This window comes from Mangifera indica, unplaced genomic scaffold (assembly GCF_011075055.1).
Source record: "Mangifera indica cultivar Alphonso unplaced genomic scaffold, CATAS_Mindica_2.1 Un_0005, whole genome shotgun sequence".
In the NCBI taxonomy this organism is placed as follows: domain Eukaryota; kingdom Viridiplantae; phylum Streptophyta; class Magnoliopsida; order Sapindales; family Anacardiaceae; genus Mangifera; species Mangifera indica.
Window position 1 is genome coordinate 221,488 of NW_025401097.1, and position 19,930 is coordinate 241,417.

Below are 19,930 nucleotides of genomic sequence, written 5' to 3' on the forward strand. Positions count from 1 at the left end.
AAAGCCTACTTCCATCACCAAGGATTCACTCCTTCCCCTTCTCCACTTGATCAGAGCTCCTCCACATCCAATTCAAAATCTGACTGCTAATCATGATGATGTTTTCACTTGTTCTAATGTTTACTTTTTATTTTGGACTGACTTTCATTATGCTTTGTTTTATGCAGTCATATTTTGATAAACTGATTCATTTGATATTTTGATGACTGTATTAATGTTGATAGACTGGAAACTTAGACCATATGATATTCTTTTGATGTGGTTGGATGCATTTGAGCACTTTCTGTTGATTCAATGTGATGTTTTCCTAGTTTAATGATGAGTTGGTGCTCAATTTGTTGGGTTGCATGTGGTTTATTAATGTGGAGATTTGATAAATATTTTAATGTACAGGTTCCTCTAATTGAAATGTCAAGCTTATTGGAAAAGTGTTGCTGATTTATTCATTATTTGATTTTTTTATTTTTACTGATGGAGATTGTTGCATATGTGGATCCATAATTGTTGATAATGTTGTTATCTTTCTCTTTTCATTAGTTGGATGTGATTCTTTGAGACCTCTTTTGCTAGATAGTGCAATTTTGTTCATAATTAGTCATTCTAATTTCAGGGACAATGTTTGCATTTTCATCCAATTTCATCACATGAGCTTATACTGAGCCAGGGAGTTTTCATCTTTTTCTTCTTCTTTTATCCATGCTTAGTTATGTTTTCTTTATTACATGTTGAATAAACATTGAGGACAATGTTTGTCTTAAGTGTGGGGGGAGTCTTTAATGTTAATTTTGCAATTTCATTTTCAATGTTTAGTTTTTATGCAGTTTTTATTTTTAGTTTTAAATCAAGCCCCCATTTGTTTATCCCTTCTTTGATTTTGGACTAAATTTTGCAAATTCACTTTTAGTACCTTAAAAGACACACTTGTGAAAATATTTTTAGGTGATTTGAATGATTAAAACACCTTTGGCAATCGAACCCACTTTTTGTTCGTAAAAGGCAAGGAGTGTTGAGACATTCATGATTGGTGATAGAGTTACGATTGTTGCATTTGTCGTTCAGAGTTTGTTGTGCATGTGGTCATATTTTCGAAATTGTTTTGCTTACTTAGAGAGGGCTTATCCGTGCTTAGACATATTTTTTTAGTGTCTCACGAGTCCTAGAACTTGTCACTCAATCTTTCGAAGTGAAATAACAGTTGCTTGCATTGATAAGGGATATGATATAGGTATTTCTTTGATTCTTTGTATACCCCAAATTGCCTTATTCTCTTAGCTAACCTTTATAAATATTTAATCTCTTGTTAGCCCATCGAGCCATTTTTATTTGTGTTTTATTTACAACCTTTTGCATTTTCTTTGTTTTAACCCTTAATCACCCACCTAGCTAATAAATATATTAAACATACCCTTTACATGAGTTATATTATTGATGATATTTGCATGTGATTTTTAGATCAATTGAAAAGGAAGAATGAAGAAAAATGAGAAAGTCATGGCATTATCATTCTATATGCCCCATGTACAAAGAAATAAGTTTGGGGGATTTTGAGAGAATTTTATATATTCATACACATAGTAAAAACAAAAAAAAAAAAGATATCTGAAAAAAAAAAGAAAAAAAAACATATGAAGAAAAAAAAAAGAGGAAAAGAAAATAGAAAAAAAAAATCTCTTCACATATTGTTAGTGCAATTTATATTCACATTTCTTCCCTATTCTTTATTTTGTAATCATGTAGATCTTTACTTCCTTATTAATAGTATACTCATGTTCATTTATTAACTCATTTATCCCTTATTCTTGAACCCATACCCCTAGCCACGTTACAACCTAAATAAAGACCTATTGATCCTTTTGAAATCATTGCACCTTCATTAGTGGAGATAGGTTGTTTGATTTTGCCTATGGGACTTGGTTGACTTTATTTAGAGATCATGAAGATTGCTAAGTACGTATATGCCTATCTGAAGTGCAACAGTTTTGGTGAGACTAATCATTGCATACATTTTCAGTTTGATTTTTGTGACTCTTATTTTCTTTGGATCCGAGATAGAGTATCTCTTGCACTTAGGGCTTTTGAAGAGCAAGTTTTGGCTTTCGATTGCATTAAGGTCACTTTAAGAATTCAATTACCTAAACCCTATTGATCCTTTCAATTTTCCCTTTTGTTTCACTTTTGTTCCTTTTTGCTTGAGGACAAGCAAGTTCTTAAGTTTGGGGGAGTTTGATGTGTGTATGAAATACACACAAATAGGGTTATAATAGTATAGTTTTAAAGTGAATTTTGGTCCATTTTGTTAAATTCTTTAAGTTTTATTTAATCTTGATGGTTTGATCTTATTTTGTTCTTTGAATTATATTTGTAGATGATTTGGAGTCATTCAAACCCCTTTTAAAGTGAAAATGGAAGCTTAAAGAAACAAATGAGAAGGTTTTACATCAAGAGGCAGAGAGTAATTATGGGCAGTCTTATGGTCATAATTGGTGTCTATAATTACTGGGCGTAAATAAAAAAAAAAGAAAAGAAAAGAAAACAGAAAATAAGGTTAAGTGACAGGTATAAAAAGAAAATTACATCTTCTCCAAAAGGGGAAACCAAATATACAACAGCTAAAAGGATTTTTAGAGAGAGAAAGCTTCAAGAAACAAGTAGAAGAGGGAAGATCCAAGCTTAAAAATAGAAGACCCAAGAGAATCAAGATTGGAAGACCTTAGAGTTTTTCTTATCTCTCTTATTATCTTCTTTTATTGATTCAAAATGTCTCTCTCTCCAACTTTATCTTGTAGTTTGAACTTTACAACCATGAATAGTTAATTTCCTTTGCTAGGGTTTATGATGAATCTATAAATTCTCAAGGATTATGTAATAGGTTTTGATTTTTAATTAATGATGATGAATGTTTGATTTAGCAATTGTGATTTTAACATCTTGCTTGGTGTTAGGGCCCAATTTCATGCTTGTTTGTAGACTGGAGTGTGATATTGAGAAATACATACCCATTTAGTTCATGTCTTTGCTAAACCTAGAGTTTTATTTAGAAATAAATATAAACTTTTTGTGGATAAATTGATTGTCATAGAAATTAATGGGTTTTGATTAACAACATACCACGAAAGTAGATAAGCTTTTAATCTTAACACGCATAATTAACCTTGAGAGAGGAATTGGGTAAAATAGGATAATCAACCATCAACAATTCATCTTATCATTGATTTTAATTAGATTCGTTACTAATTTTTGAGTAATTGATAGTGAAATCATAAACCCTAGGTTTCTCTATAATTGGTATTTCACCTTTAATTTGCTAGATAATTATTTTCCTTTGTTAATTTCAATTTAGTTAGTTGCTTTATTTTATTATCTTTAATTCAAACTCAATCCATAACATTTCTATTTCTCTAGCTAATTTAAACTACAAAACAAGCTAGTATTCAACAACCAATCTCTGTGGGATCGACATCTTTCTATATTACTTGATTGACTCGTATACTTGCGAGCCATTGGCAACAGTTAGTTAACCCTAAATAATCATTCTTCACTCTCTAAAATGTTTAGTTTATTGATATGACCGTTAAGTTCATTATGACATAGTCGTGAGCCTTTTTTGGATAATTCAAAAACTATATTCGAAAACTTAATGACTATGGTAAACATCTAGTAATATGTCATACTCCTTAAACCATGATGAAGAAATACTTCATTGAACCTATTCTTTCAATTGTACATTTCGTATAGGTAAGATCCTTTCGTTGTCTAATCTTGATTGAGTTCAAACTCATAGTTTATCAAAACCCTAATCTTGATATTCTAATCTTGATATTCTACAAATCATCGATTAATATATTTAGAATGTATCCTCATGAACATCTTCACATTTTACTATACCCTAGACGAAGATTTTATTTTCAATATTTATTAACATTTGTTCAAGAACTTACAATCGGATTATTCCAAGTCAGTGGATATTTTGAATCTAATAACTTCAAGTCAACGGATCCTCTTTTAATCATCATTCATCTCCGTATACAAATAACATATAACCAACTTGGTTTTATCGTACGAAACATAACTAGTCTCATATTTATACACCATATGAACCACAGGCATTCATATCAGATCTGACTATGATATCTCAGGTTAAAAGATTATTTTATATACCAGTACAATCATATGATAAGTCATGACTATGTTGCAATGACCATGTGACTTATTGTTATTGGTTATCTTTGAAAAATGATTCACTAACAGTTAATTCATACTAACACCATAGTGGCATGACCATCATCATCACCCACACAAACATCATCTCACGATACTCAATTGAAAGCATTGAATATGTCTACTACGTGAAATTATTACCCAATTAATATTATGTCCATAGGGAATAATTCAATAATCCAATTTTACTTATTAGGTAAATTATTTGAACAGTTCACATACATACTTTCTATTAAAGCAAATAAAAGAAACAGTTTACATATATGAACAAAATAACACTTTCTTTTATTAATAAATCATTATTATATATATAGAAGATGAAAAACCTTGAAACCGACAACACGAATGATTCCTAAGGCATACATTAAACATTTTCTTATGATATTTTTGAAAAGACATTGTCTGATGTTACACCATTGAGAAGTAATGAAACAAAAGAAAAATGGAAGGCTATCCAATTTTAAGGGTGAGATAGTTCAATTAGCAGTTGTTTTCAATAGGGATCACTACTTAAGCAAATTCCCCAATGAGCTAGGTAAGAAGATGATAGTAAATAAAGCTCATGAGTATGTTAAAGGAGTTATTTTGCAGTTTATATAAGCAAGCAAAAAGACCATCAAATTGGGAGAAGAGAAAATGTCATAATAGATGTTATCTTCAAAAGGAATTTTTTTGTTCATCACAAAAAGTATAATGGCGTTCTATTTATATTTGTAATGTGAAATGCAATAGTATTTAGGGAATCAATATTGATGGAGTTACATTGTTGCTTTTGATGTTGCTATTTTAAATGGCTATATATGCAACCAAATTTGTTGTGTCAAATTCATGTCCTCTGCAAGAGTTTCAATGACAATGCCTATGTAGAAAATAATAAATTGGTTCAGTTATATAAACCTATTATCCTTAAGCATGCAATTTTAATACAAATCTTTCAACTTCAAATGTTGAAACTATTGTTATATCTTGTATAATAACTTGTGTAATTGGTTTTAAATCTTGTTTTATGTGACAAACATGGAGAGTATTTTCATATGTTTTATATGGTTAGTGGCATTCAAGAATCGACTGTTAGATTAACAAAACAAAACTAAAAACTTATAAAAACTACAAATAAATTTACAAATCAAAGTCATACAATATGACTTCAAATATCAATCATATGTTAAAATTTATTACATCATCAACTAGAAAATCAACAAGCTTCCATTGATAATATCAAAAGAACCAAAATATACAAAAATTCTTTAAATTCTATATATATTTTTTCTTGCAACATATACTATCCCCACTTCCCTTACTAAATTTGTGAAAGTTTCTCCATCGATGTTACACCTACTGTAAAGTTATCTTCCATCATTTACATATCTATATAAAACAAAAGAATTCACACTGATATAGACATACACTTGGCAAATGACACTTCAGAAGAGCTCTCCTACAACATTAATGTGATACAAGTAATTTGTTATTTGTCATGAAATGAATAAAAAAATAACAACATATTAAGTTAAGTTAAAACACTGAATTTTCACCTTGCCCTTTTTAATCTTTTTTTTTTTTTTTGTTTGCATACACAATTTCTTTTCTTTCACTTTACAAACAATTTGATCAACTTTTGATTATTTTCTTTTGAATAGAGGATAACCTTTATTGCAAACAATCCATGGAGTAAAAGTTTTCTTATCACCGTCATTAGAAATACCATCAACAAATTCATGATTTGTCATACTATTATTTGACATATTTGGACTTGTATAAATCCTTTTGGCACTTTCACTTGACATCAACTTGTTCTTTATATCATTTATCATTTCCATCACCATATTACAATCATCATCATTGTTTGTTGCCAAATTTGCAACAATATTGAATAAATTAGATAATTTATCAAACCTTTGCCCTTCCAGATTAGTGCTCCAATTTTATAACTTATTTTGCCTTAATATAACACCTGCTTATGTTTTTTCTCTATCGCCTTAAAATGAACTTTTCTAGTACATGAGAAATTTGCTTTTGAATCAGCATGACAATTGCATGTCAACATAGAATTCCTTTAAACTCAAACATTCGACAGTTGCAATGAATACCACAAGTTGTTTCATCAAAGCAAACCATAAAAGGAACACAACAATGAGTTTCTCCAGCCGTAACATCTTTTATTATAAATTTCATATATGAATCAATCTCTTTAGAAGAAGACAATCCATAATAGATCATAACAACAAGATTTTATTGAAATTTTTTTAATTTCGTAATGGTATATCCACTTTTAAATTGTTTCTCAATTAGATAAAAGGTTATATAAGGGATCCATGATTTGAAAGATGTAAAGTTAGTCTCCCTTTCTTTTTGCACTTGATCATGCAATGTGTTTTCATATCATTTTACAAATTGTTTTAAAATAATTTTTGAATTGACATAACCATCAAAGAATAAATGCATACTTTCATTGCATTGTGTAGTAGACATACCTACCCAAAAAGTATCATTTACAAACGCTAGCACCCAATGTCGTCTTTTATTATATAATCCAAGTAGCCATGAATTGTTGTGAAGGTTGTATTTATCAATGAACTTATTTCAATGCTTTTCAAACTCATCACTTGTTAACGAATCATACACAAATTTTGGAAAGAAAACTTAATATGTTCATATTCACAATAACTTCTTAACTTTTCAGACAATTTTTTCATTATAAAGCCATAAGCACCATTTATGTCGTGTATCAGAGAACACAATTTCGGTTGCATTTTACATTGTCTTGTCTTGATCAATTATTAGTGTCTTAGGAGCATAGTTCAACATACATGCATGTTAAGATTGAAAAAGCCATACAAATGTCTTTGTGCCCTCATTGGAGATTAACCCACAAATTAACAATGTTGAATGACTATGATGATCAACTCCAACAAAAACACTAAATGGCATATTATATTTTTTGGTCAAATACGTAGTGTCAAATGTCACAACATCACTTAATTCTTTAAATGCAGCCCTACTTTTAGCATCTACCCATAAAATATTTTTAAGACAACCCTCTTCATCTAAATCCATTGTTTTATAGAAATTTGAATTCTCATTTTGTATTTTAAGAAAAAAAAATTGAATTACTAAAGCATCTCCAACACCAAGTTGTAGCCTCTTTACTTTCTCAATGTAATTCTTACAATCTTTCTGTAAGAACGACAAATTCTCAGCACCACTTATTTCAACTATTGGTACATAGGTTAATCAAATACAATTTAAAGAAGAAGTTCCATAACAAGTAATTAAGCTTGACTGAGAAAAAGCTCTACTACAATAACAAGTAAAATAAACTCAACCTTTGAATAGGGTATTCAATTTAGATGAGCTTCAAGCAAATTCAGGGTTGAGGATACCAATTAACGAGCTTTGTTATACCAAGAAGCAAAAAGAAGAAGTTCAAATAATACACTTGTTGAAAGGTTCTTGTTAAATTAAAGATCATGACTTCCCTTTCAGCCTTCTTAGACATAAAAAACATATATTTACATCATAATGGTATAAAGAAGGTCTAAGTTAGATGGATTGTAGTGTGGTGAAAGATGTAATATTTTAGATCTAAAGTAGTAGATTATGGTGATAAAGCAAGTGGTGAAACTTTTATGAGGAAGGGATTTAATGATTGAAAAGAAATAACACAAAAGTGAAAAAATATATTAGTGATCACTCTAGCAGTTATAACAAATGTCATGTCAAGTGTGTTACTTTGATGAACTAGAAGCAACATATCGATGTAAATCTTGCTTGGATGTCAAATAAAAGCTAAATTAGACTACCAAATTCACTTGAATGCATCAATTAACTACATTAGATTTCTTTTATAATAAGGCTTCACATTTTGTAGTACTGATGAGTCAAATGAATACGAAAATCAAGATAATTTTCTTGAACTATTAAAGATTTTATCTAATCATAAGGATGATATAAAGAAAGTTGTGCTTGCAAATGCTTCAAAAAATCAGAAAATGAATTCACCCAAAATTTAGAAGGAAATAACTAGTGTTGTCTCTTTGACGATCAAAGCAAACATTGTAGAAATTGTAAGAGATAAATAATTGTTTTCTTTACCAGTGGATGAATCTCATGATATGGCAGTGAAAGAACAAATGACTATTTTTTTTTTCATTATTTGGACTAAACAGGTTATATTATTAAACATTTTATTAGAATTGTGCATGTTAAGAATACTTCTACAAAGTCTTTAACATATGCAGTAAATGCTTTTTTTGTAAAACATGGATTGAGTATGACAAGTCAGGGGCAAGGTTATGTGAAGCAAGCAATATGAAAGATGAGTTCAATTGTCTGAAGACTTTGATAATGAAAGAAAATAAATCGGCTTTTTACATTCATTATTTCTTTCATCAACTTCAACTTGTGCTAGTCAAAGTTGTAAGTAATCATTCAGCATTGGGTGAATTTTTTCAATCTCTTTTTAGGTTATCAAATATTGTGGGGGCATCTTGCAAGCATAGAGATCTTTTACATTAAAAACAATACGAACATGTGATATCTTTAATTTCTAATGGTTATCTTCATACAAGATAAGGTTTAAATTAAAAATGCAACTATTAAACAACCAAGAGATACACTTTAGGGTTCACATCTAGGTACAATTTACAATGTGATAAATTTATTTTCTTATGTTGTTTATATGCTTTAGGTGATTGAAATTGAATGAGATGATTAGCAAAGCAAAAGTCAAACAAAGAGTTTATTACAAATCATGGAGAAATTTAGATTTATTTTTTTTGTTGTTTTTAATGAAAAAGGTATTGGGAATCACCAATGAATTATTAGAAGTCTTATAAAGAAAGGATCAAGATCTTCTTAATGCAATGTGGTTTATAGAAATTTCAAAGAGTCGACTGAATAAAATGAGAAATGAAGAAATTTGCTTTGACATCTTGTTGAATAAAGCTTCTAATATGTGCAAAGATAATGACATACTATTTTTGGAGAACCTGAAAGATAACTTTGGGAGGAAAAAACAAGGGATTTCACCAATTATGAATAAGTATCATTTTAAGGTTAAACTTATATATACAATGTTAGATAACATCCAAGAAGAACTCAATAATCATTTTGATTAAGCAAATGTAAGGTTATTTCAGTGTATGACGTCTTTTGATCTAGGCAACTCCTTTGTTACATTTAACAAAAATAAATTACTTGAATTTGCAAAATTCTATCCTTTTGATTTTCCTAAACATGATATTTAGTTGCTTGATAATCAACTTAAAAACTATTATGAGGATGTTAGAACCAATGTCAATTTCACTCAAGTTGAATGGATTGCTAGCCTTGCTAAAAAAATAGTTGAGTTAAAAAAGGATATAGCATACAACAAATTTTATTTTCTTATTAAGTTAGCACTAGTTTTGTCTGTGGCTATTGCAACAGTTGAAAAGGTGTTCGTTGCAATAAATCTTATAAAAACTAATTTGCGAAATTGAATTGACAATCATTGGATGAACAAATGTGTGGTGGTTTACATTGATAGGAAATTTTTTTATATAACTGACAATGAAAATATTGTTGAATGCTTTCAAGTGTTAATGAAATGAAAAATTGTGTTATAGGCAAGTGTATCTCAAATTTATAATGTTAGTATTATTGATTTAATGTGTTTTATTTCAATTATGTGGCTAAAACTTTGCTATAACTTAATGAAATTTGTTGTGTTATGCTTTGTTGATAACAAATTGCCAAGCTTGATGAAAGTAAAGTTTATATCTTTTTATCTTCTATTTATGTGAGTTTATATGATGATTTATATATAAATTTGTATTTACCATATGAGTTTGGTGGTGTTTTTCCTTGCAAGTAGAAAATCATCAATTTTTGTATAGTTTTAACATTTCATTAAGTGTTAGTCCAAGATAATATATGTGTTGATTGGTGAATAATCTCGAAGTCGTGGAGGCCCCTTTTTGCGAAAATCCTAGTTCCTCCCCTGGAATTAGGAGCTTCAATTGTGCCTTAAGAACCAACTACTAGCAAGTTAGTTGGTATAATTAAAGAGAGATTAAGCCCTTATTCGAGTCATCATGTAAGGAAGAAGGACAACGGGTGAAGATTTTGTATAGACTATTAGGCATTGAATTGAATCACAATACCTAACAAATTTCCAATATCGACTATTGATGAATTGTTTGATGCATTAGCAAGCATGGCAATGTTTGGCAAATTGGATTTGAAATCAAAATACCATCAAATTAGAGTAAAAGAAAAAGATATAGAAAAAAACAACATTTCAAACTCACGAGAGCCATTATAAATTCTTGATGATGTCGTTTAGGTTGTTGAATGTGTCAGCTACACTTCGAAGTTTGATTAATGAATAATTCTAGTTGTTCCCACACAAGTTCGTGTTGATGTTCTTTGATAATATTTCAGTTTATAACGATAGGTTGGCAAAACACATATGCCATTTGAAGAAAATACTATGCATTCTTAAAAATAATAATGTACATTTGACTTGCATGAGATTGAATATTTGGGAGATATTGTGTCAAGAAAAAGAGTGGAAGTTAACCCAATGAAATTGCGAGACATGATAAAATGCCATGTACATCGTGACCTTTGGGAATTATGAGGCTTCTTGGGATTAACTAGATATTATCAGAGGTTCATATGGGATGATGGGAAAATTGTTGAGCCATTAACGAATTTGTTGAAAAAGAACATCTTTCAATGGAGTGAAGCAACACAATAGGCATTTGAAGCATTAAAATAAGCAATGGTATCAGTTCTAGTGCTAGCAATGTCAAATTTTTCTAAAAAATTCATTATTGAAATTGATGCTTCAAGATTGGGTTTGGGGGTTGCACTTATGCAAAAGGGTAGGCCAATAACCTTCTTAAGTAAAGCATTATCTCTTTGAAACAAAGGAAAATCCATCTACGAAAGAGAATTGATGAAAATTGTTATGGCCTTTCAGAAGTGGCATCATTATTTATTAAGGAGACATTTCAAGGTACGAACCAATTAAAAGAGTTTGAAATTTTAAACTAAACAGGGAATTGTGGGACATTATCAACAAAAATGGCTAGTAAAAATGCTCAGATATAATTTCAAGATTGTGTACAAACTTGATTATGAAAATAATGTGACCAATGTATTATCTTGGAATCCTAAATTCATGGAAGAATTACAAGCAATATCTACAACCTAAGTGGTGGGTATGAAAGACATTTTACAAGAAATAACCTAAACGGAAAGTTGCAACAGATCATCCAAGAATTATTAATTGATCCTAATGCACACATGGGATACTCATTGAGGAATGGCAATTTACTATAGGAGCACTGTAGTCCTTTTTAAAAATTCTAGATACATTCCTCTGTTCTTAATTGAATTTCATTCATCTTTATATAGTGGTCATTCAAGATTCTTCAAGACATATAAGAGAATAGCTTATGTTTTATATCGGGAGGCAATGAAAAGTGATATGAAGAAATTTGGAGCAGAATGTGAAAATTGTGAAAAGGAGAAATATGAGGCAATGTTCCCAGTTGGATTTCAGCAACCCCTTCCTATTCCATCAAATATTTAGAAGGATATATCCATAAATTTTGTGTTGGGGTTACCAAAGATAAGGAAAGTGGATGTTATATTGGTGGTTGTGGATAGATTAAAAAAATATGGACATTTCATCTCAATTCAACACTCGTTTACTGCAAAAAAGGTAGCTAGAATTTTCATAAAAGAAGTAATGAGGCTTCATGGGTTTCCACATAGTATTGTCATGGATTGAAATCGAGTTTTCATAAGTAATTTTTAGATTGAATTGTTTAAGGTAGCCGACACATCCTCAAAATTTAGTTTAACTTATCACCTGTAAATTGACAGGCAAACTAAGATTGTGAATAGAACTCTCTAAACCTACCTCTGTTGTTATTGTTTCAGGCAACCAAAGAATTGGCCAAAGAGGTTGTCTTAGGTAGAATATTGGTACAATATTGTCTTTCACCATTCAGTGGGGATGACCCCATTCAAGGTAGCATATGGAAAGGATCCACCCCGTCTCTTGAGACCAGTAAAAGAGGTTTCTAAGGTTGAAGCAATGAATACTATGATTAAAGAGAGTAAATTTAATTTTAGATAGATTAAAAGAAAACCTTCATAAGGCTCAAGATAGAATGAAAAAAATAGCTAATAAAAATATAAGAGAAATTAAGTATATGGTGGGAGATCATGTATTCATTAAGTTACAGCTATATCGTTTTCATTCCTTCGCATCCTGTCCAAATGAAAAATTAAGTCCCTGTTTTTATGGTCTCTATGAGATAGAAGAGAAGATAGGCAAAGTGGCATACAAGCTAAAATTACCTGAAATAGTGCGAATACACCCCCTTTTTCATGTTTCACAACTGAAAAAACGAGTCGGTCTTGAGATATCAAGCTATTGCTTAACTGAAGAAGTCAAATTGGAGGTTAACCCAGAAAAAGAAATTTATTGAACTATAGATATTCCCCCCATGGTGAATTGGAGTTGCTCACTAAGTGAAAGGGGCTACCTGATTGTCATAATTCCTAGGAACTGTCTAGGAATCTCCAACAATTCTTTCCACAATCCCAACTTAAGGACAAGGTGTCTCTTGATGGGTGAGGTAGTGTTAGGACCCATGTATATGTGAAGAAGAATAGAAGAAAGGAAGTTTTGGGCACAGGCGTCAGAACCTTAGGATTTACAAATGTCATGTATCCATAAAAGGGAAAGCACCAGTTATACCGCAATCCTTTGCTGATGTGGCAAGCCAAGAATGCAAAAGCGGTTATGTGAAGGAAACTGAGCAAAAGGGGAGGAAGGAAGAAGGAAGCAGCAGAGAAGAATCAGAAGAGTAAAGAGAAGGGGAGAGCTCCAGCCTCTCGAAAGCTGGAAGGGAATACTCTATTGTGTATATTGAGTATCATTAGTTTATTTCTTGTAATTTGTTGTTTTACTTTGCTGGTATTGTATTGAAACTATGAGCAGATGTAAAAACATTTCCATGTGTATTTCTAGTATTTCAATCAATACAAACACTTTTCCATTAACATTGAGCTGTTGAATACATTGTATATTTTTATTCTCAAACATTACACAATCCAACAAATATCATCCAAAGGCAGGAGAAGTTTGCAGCAGTAGGAGCTAAATTCCAGACCTGCAACAAAACAAATGCAGGTGAATACCATGTCTGTATCACTTTTCCATATGAATTTATTTATATATTGACTTATTTAACAACTCAAACAGAGAAAATGTAAGTTTCGGTTTTTGAAATTTGTTTGAAATCTAGGGCAAACAAACAATAAGTTCGAAAGACAAATCAAAACCTTATCGCTCAGTCAATTTTGCAGAAGTGAATGTAAACATTTTTTCTAAACCTGATCTTTTGCTGTGATAGCAACATAATTTTTATCCTTTTTCACTGCAAGAAAGTTTCAAAGTGAAAAAATTTTACAGAAATATTGTCTTTTAATTTTTTTCCAATGTAATAATCCATTAACCAGCACCAATAAACCCATTAAAAGAAGGATTCTTGTGTTCCCAAAAGAGTCACAGGCGTAGATAGACCATTCAACAAAATGGCTTGGGAATTTGGGATTTTTTTTCATTCTTTCTCACTAATGTATCAAACTAGTACAATATGGGTAAAAGCTAAAAGCTATGTCTTGCTACCAAAATATACACACTGTAAGAACACAAAAGAATTGCAATCCTTTTCCATTTGAAGATGATCAAACTCAAAACACTGTCAAATAATCAATGGTGTTGTTCCTTTACAATGAAATTTTCAGTGAAAAAATGTGATGATTAGCCCAAAATCAGCAGGCTTGAAACCAATTAACTGAAAGAAGAATTAAGGGATGAAAAAAGAAAATAACAAGAATTGGGTCAAGGAACAACAAAAAATAATTCCAAGACGCATTTACAAAATTTCATAAAGATATAGAACAAAGGTCATCAAAGACTTGTCTGATGTTAGGCCTTTCATTTACAGGGAGAATACACCTGAGCGATATTGCGAGCAAATCGTCCATGGCTTTTGTGGGTTCTTCCCCACCCACAATGTCTTTGTCAATGCAGTCCATTCCACGACCTTCTTGATCACAAAGCCGAACCCAATCAGTGAGATCGACAGCTCCTGATTGTCCAGATATTATATCTCCCGCACTTCTTCTGGTTAACAGTTCCATTAGGATCACTCCAAATGCATACACATCAGCCTTGAATGATGGGGCTGGTTTGGATGCAATAGCAAGTTCTGGAGCTCGATATCCGAGTGCTCCTAGATTCAATATCTGCTCAGCGATTCCAGCTGGTGTCATTAAGCGATGAAGACCATAATCTGTAAGCCGAACATTGTAATCTTGGCCTGTCAGAAGTATATTTGCTGGCTTTAGGTTTCCATGTGGCAGTCCTCTATCATGTAGGTACAACAAACATCGAGCCACATCCACAGCAACTTTTAGTCTTTGAATGAACGATAATGGGGAGTACCTTCGAGGAGTGGTCTCTGCATTAATATATATACAGATTTAATACTAAAAGACTAAAGAAAAAAGCTCATCACAGTGCAGAAAGCTCCTGCAAACAAAATGGTCGTGAACAGGTAAATCTAGATGGCAAAACACACACACGAAACCTTGAATAGCCAATTACACTTGACCCAGAAATTGAAGTGCATAATCATCTAATACATCTTAGTTAAGAGAATAAAGGGCTGTAATCAAACCAAAGCTTACACACATCAAGACCAAAGGAGCAAAGCAATCTGTGAACCAGATTTTACTCAGAAACAACTTTCCATTTGCCAAATTTCTACATGACCTATATGTCATCTATCCATGTGAGCACTTTAATAGTATGCAAACATAACGGAACAAACCTCACTTAGGTCTGCTAAGAAATCAGCAGATTATCTATCACAAGGCCACAACCTATATTACAAAATCCACATGCAAGTCAAGCGTAATTATCATGACAGGGTAGAACAGCCGATAATCAGCATTCAGCAATCTCAAGGCTTGTAAGAAATCTGAATAGCAAGCTGGGCCCATAGGCAGCATTTGAGGCGTAATTATATCAATGTGTATCATGTCTAACAAATGGAAACTCTCCCATTGGAGGAAGAACTGTACTAAAGACATGTAACAAGACCATAAAGTATCATTCAAGACCTTCTGAGGACTTACATGACCTAGTAGTGTACTCAAAATGTGACTGAGAAAGTTAGGAGGAAAGGATTAACAATAATCCAAAAATATAACTGCAGAAGAGTTCTTACCATAAAGATGTAGGAACAAGCTATCTCCGCGGATATAGTCAGCTAGAAGAAGCCTCTCTTGTTCCCTTGGTCCCCAATAGTATGCTCTCAGTGGAACAATGTTTGGGTGCCTCATAGATCCTATCTTTTTAACTTCCTTTGCAAATTCTTTCTTATGTTTGACCAGTCCCACCCGCAGCCATTTCACAGTCAACATATGCCCATTATCTAGTGTACCTTTGTATAGAGTTCCATGGCTGCTTCTACCAAGAACTTCAGCTGGAGCACGAGACAATTCTTCAGCAGTGAATACTAATGAAGCATCCAAAAAGAACAATTCTCCAGCCAACCGATCAGGTGAGTGCACATCCAGCTTCACAGGCTGTTCATATGCCTCAATAAAACGGGGTGAGGAAGATAATGGAGAGCCTGGGGAGGACTTCCTTCCAGATGTTGCAGGATGAATATCCATCAAATTGGGATTCATAGATGCTGAACCAGCTGCTACTCCCTCAGTTTGCTCAGTAATTTCAGTTGCAAATTCTTGTGGCCCAGATAATGACCTTGAATTTGAAGTAAGCAAGAGATCATTTGAAAAGCTCAAGGAAGTTGGTGGGCGCTGAACATTTGAGTGGAAATTGAAAAGGGAAGGCAGTCTTCCTTCCTTAATCTCTCTCCCTGCAGTTTGGCCAGTAAATGTCCTTCTACCATGAAATTCATTCAGTTGTGTCCGATGAAAGGCCAGCAAAACAAAAACAATCATCAAAGCAGCTCCAACTGAGGCAACAATGATTGCTACTCTAATACTGTTTTTTGAACTATTATGTTTTGCTTCAGCAGGACCCTTGCCTTCACTGTCATTTGTTGGTAGCATGTTGTCTGAGATGAATAACAAGTGATTACCAGGATGGAAACAAGACTTAGGAAAGTTTCTCAAATTTTTTGGAATGGGGCCAGATAGATCATTATTTGTTACATTAAATATATTCAGTCTAGATGAAAGATTGTCAGGAATATGACCAGTGAACTTGTTTCCAGATAAATCAAGGTACTCCAAGTCACTAAGTTTGGCCAATGCAGTAGGTAGCTGTCCAGAGAGGTCATTGTTCGCAAGATTCAGTAATTTGAGTCTCCCCAGGTTACCTATGTCCGAGGGCAAGACTCCTTTTAAGGAATTATCAGAGAGATCAAGAGACTCAATCGGAGGATAAGTAGGTAGAACTAACAACTCGCTTACACTGGATCCTTGAAGAGGAATAGGCCCCACAAACTGATTTCTTGAAAGATTCAGGCTTACCAAGTTACTTGAGGTGAAAAAACTAACAGGAATGGACCCACCAAATCCATTTGAACTGAGATCAACAGCAACCAATCCTGAAGAGGTCTCCAGCAGAGAAGGCAAGTTACCTACTAGCAAGTTATTCCTGAGGTTAAGTGTATTTAATCTATCAAACTGAGAAGTCAAGTTTGGTAAGCTCCCTGACAACTGGTTTGAACTTAAATCAAGAAACTCCAAACTGGATTCCCAATCCTTCATAACAGATATGTCACCAGAGATCATATTTCTGCTCAAATCCATTGTTTTACAGCTTTTTAAAGAAGATGGTAAAGAGCCTGATAAATTGTTTGATGATAGGTTCAAAACATTCAAAGATATGGAGTCGATCCCAGGAATAGAACCTGTACATAAGAGTGAAGAACAATTACAGTCAAAACACAACATAAACAAAAGTTGCTGACAATTCATTGCACAAATAATCAAAAGAAGTAATGCAGATCAGAAGTGGCAATTAAATAATTTTATCAGTAGTAAAAACAATTACAAATAAGTTTGCTACAGTATTCTTTGACAGAAAAAACTGTAATGAACTTAAATAATCATTCTTTCTTCAGAAGCTTGAACTTGAAATAACTCCGACCCTAAGAGATATTGTTTATAAACAGCCTAGCTGTTTATGAGAGCTTAGAATGCAATGTACAAGTTTCATTGACCATTTATGTAGAAATGATTAATTCAACTAGTGTCCCCATGAAAACCTTTTTCACAACTTCACATTCTTGAATTGACACTTTCTCCTAAAGAAAGCTATCTCCTCTTAACTGGATCAAAACCAAAGCACCAAATCAGCTTGCAGAATATAATTTCTTCACAAATCTAATGACCTAAAAATTTAAATAATGAATTTTAGATAGCACCAACAATTGTAAATAATCCTCTGTATTGTCAACATCACATAAAGAATTGCTTATCAGGCACTCAGATGACAAGATCCAAAGGCCAAAAATGCTAATTATGTCTAACTTCTACCACACTTCTCTCTAAAATTCAATAATTCTGTGAAGTTATCTACATGTAAATGATGTATACTACGGCATTGGAATTTCTCCGAGTCCTCAATCATGAACATCAACATTTATAACAATGGGTCTCCAAATCGGTCCAGATGAAATTTTGAGGAAAAACCAAGATAACATAACAACTACTTTAACATGGCAAAAACTAGAACAAGCTAAAATCTGAATCCTTATCATCAGCATTGTTTCACGCTAATTTGATTAAATATACCAATTGCAATCAGAAATGAATCTCTATAACAAAATAATTCCAAGCACACTAGACTTCGGAAGCTATTAAAATCCATATAAACAAATAGGAAGCATAACAAACTAAAATTTCATTTCAAAATCATTACCTGAGAATCCATTGCCACCAAGATCCAATTCCTGAATTGGAATCAGACTCTGCAACAAGTCCTCAGGAACCATCCCAAACAACTGATTATTCCCCAACCTCAAGACCTTCAAATTCATCAAATTCCCAAATGAACCAGCCGGCAACTCACTAGAAATAAAATTACCACTCAAATCCAAAACCTCCAAACTTTTAAACAACCCCATCACTTCTCCCTGAAGAAACCTCCCATTCAACCCATTATAACTCAAGTTCATAGCTTTCATTGTTTCCACAATGCCTGAAACATTATCCACACTCACCCCTCCTAAACCTCCATAAAATTGGTTTAAACTCAAGTCAACAACCTCAACATTTCTCAACCCACTCAACACTTCCCCAATATCACCCTTCAACTGGTTTGAATGCAAATCCAACACCCTCAGCTGCTGCAAATTCCTGAAATTCCCCTGCAACCCTCCCTCAAACTTATTCACAGACAAATTCAAATAATTTAAAGCCCACAAATCCATGATCCGGCCTGGGATCGGACCAATAAAACTATTTTTCGACAGATCCAAGTACTTCAACGAACTCATGGATCCCAATGCGGGTACCAACCGTCCCGTGAAATTATTCCCAGCAAGAGAAAGATTCTGCAACCCCTTCAGGTTCAACAAAGTACTGAATTTCAGGTCCCCTGACAAACCCATCTGGCTCAAATCAATAGAAATGACAGAACCGGCAGTGGGGTCACAAGTAACCCCTATCCACGACTCGGGGCAAGAATCTGGGTCGGGTAGGGCAGAAAGAATCCATGTGGAGTTGATTTTCCCAAGAGGGTCATTGCTAATGCCTTTCTTGAACTCAAGCAGAGATCTGGTTTCGAGTTGGGAGCCCCGACAAGTCGAAACCACACACAAGAACAACACCAACAAGAAGAAAAGGAAGGATATTATAGTCATAATAATATAAAGAAATTAAGAAAGATAATATAGATTCATATGCCAAAAAACCTCAGAACCCTATCAACAAATCTCAAAAGAAGACGAAGCAGAAGAGGAGGGTGTGACTTGGGGTTTGGTTTTTGGGTATTGTGCGTTGTGCCGGTGGTTGGGGATGAGTAACTACACTCTGTAAAGGACAAGAGTTGCAGTATTTTATGTATGAATGTTTTGTTGTGTTTGTAAGGGTGAGTCTGTTGTCCTATTTGTTTTACTTTTTTTTTTAAATTCACTGTAAAAGAAAGGAAGAAAGGGTCAAGACAGGAGCATGCTGGAGTTAAGCTGTGAGATTGATGGTGATGGCGGCTCATTTGACGGCATTGGCAATTTCCTTGCATTCAAAACTTCTCCATGACGAAATTTTACAACTGGATAATTAGGACATGTGTCTTGTTTGATTCCCTTTTCCCACACAAAGTCCGTGAAAATTAAAAACCTAAAATTGTTCCTAAACTCATAAAATAAAATTGTCGCATATAATATTAAACTAATAAAATTATATATATAATTTTATATATAAATAATTATATATTATTATATAATTATACATTATTTTATATTAAATTTTAATTATTCAATCACATAATAATATATTGTTATTTATAATAAAATTGTATATAAAAATTATACATATAATAATATTTAACCGTTTTGAATTTTATGTTTTACTTTTAAGAAGGTCAACCAAAATATAGTCAGATTCAACTATCAAAATCATACTTGAAGGAGCGATTTTATCAAATGGCACAAAT

General features: G+C 32.6%; 1 protein-coding gene across 1 annotated transcript; it reads right to left on the reverse strand.

Moving 5' to 3' along the window:
* Positions 1-13,933: 13,933 nt before the first annotated feature.
* On the reverse strand, positions 13,934-19,419 carry LOC123205414 (probable inactive receptor kinase At5g10020). The gene is made up of 3 exons (XM_044622359.1): positions 18,197-19,419; positions 15,525-17,183; positions 13,934-14,753 (listed from the first exon to the last, which is right to left on the reverse strand). The coding sequence occupies exons 1-3, from the start codon at positions 19,137-19,139 to the stop codon at positions 14,176-14,178; spliced, it is 3,180 nt and encodes a 1,059-aa protein (XP_044478294.1). The 5' UTR covers positions 19,140-19,419; the 3' UTR covers positions 13,934-14,175.
* Between the last annotated feature and the right edge of the window lie 511 nt (positions 19,420-19,930).

Bases quoted from the DNA above. Each gene is read 5' to 3' on its own strand.
- LOC123205414 (XM_044622359.1), bottom strand. From the start codon at position 19,139: ATGACTATAATATCCTTCCTTTTCTTCTTGTTGGTGTTGTTCTTGTGT. The intron at 17,184-18,196 runs GTAATGATTTTG...TCTTATGTACAG, and splicing joins TGGTGGCAATGGATTCTCAG to GTTCTATTCCTGGGATCGAC. The intron at 14,754-15,524 runs GTAAGAACTCTT...ATATTAATGCAG, and splicing joins CTTGTTCCTACATCTTTATG to AGACCACTCCTCGAAGGTAC.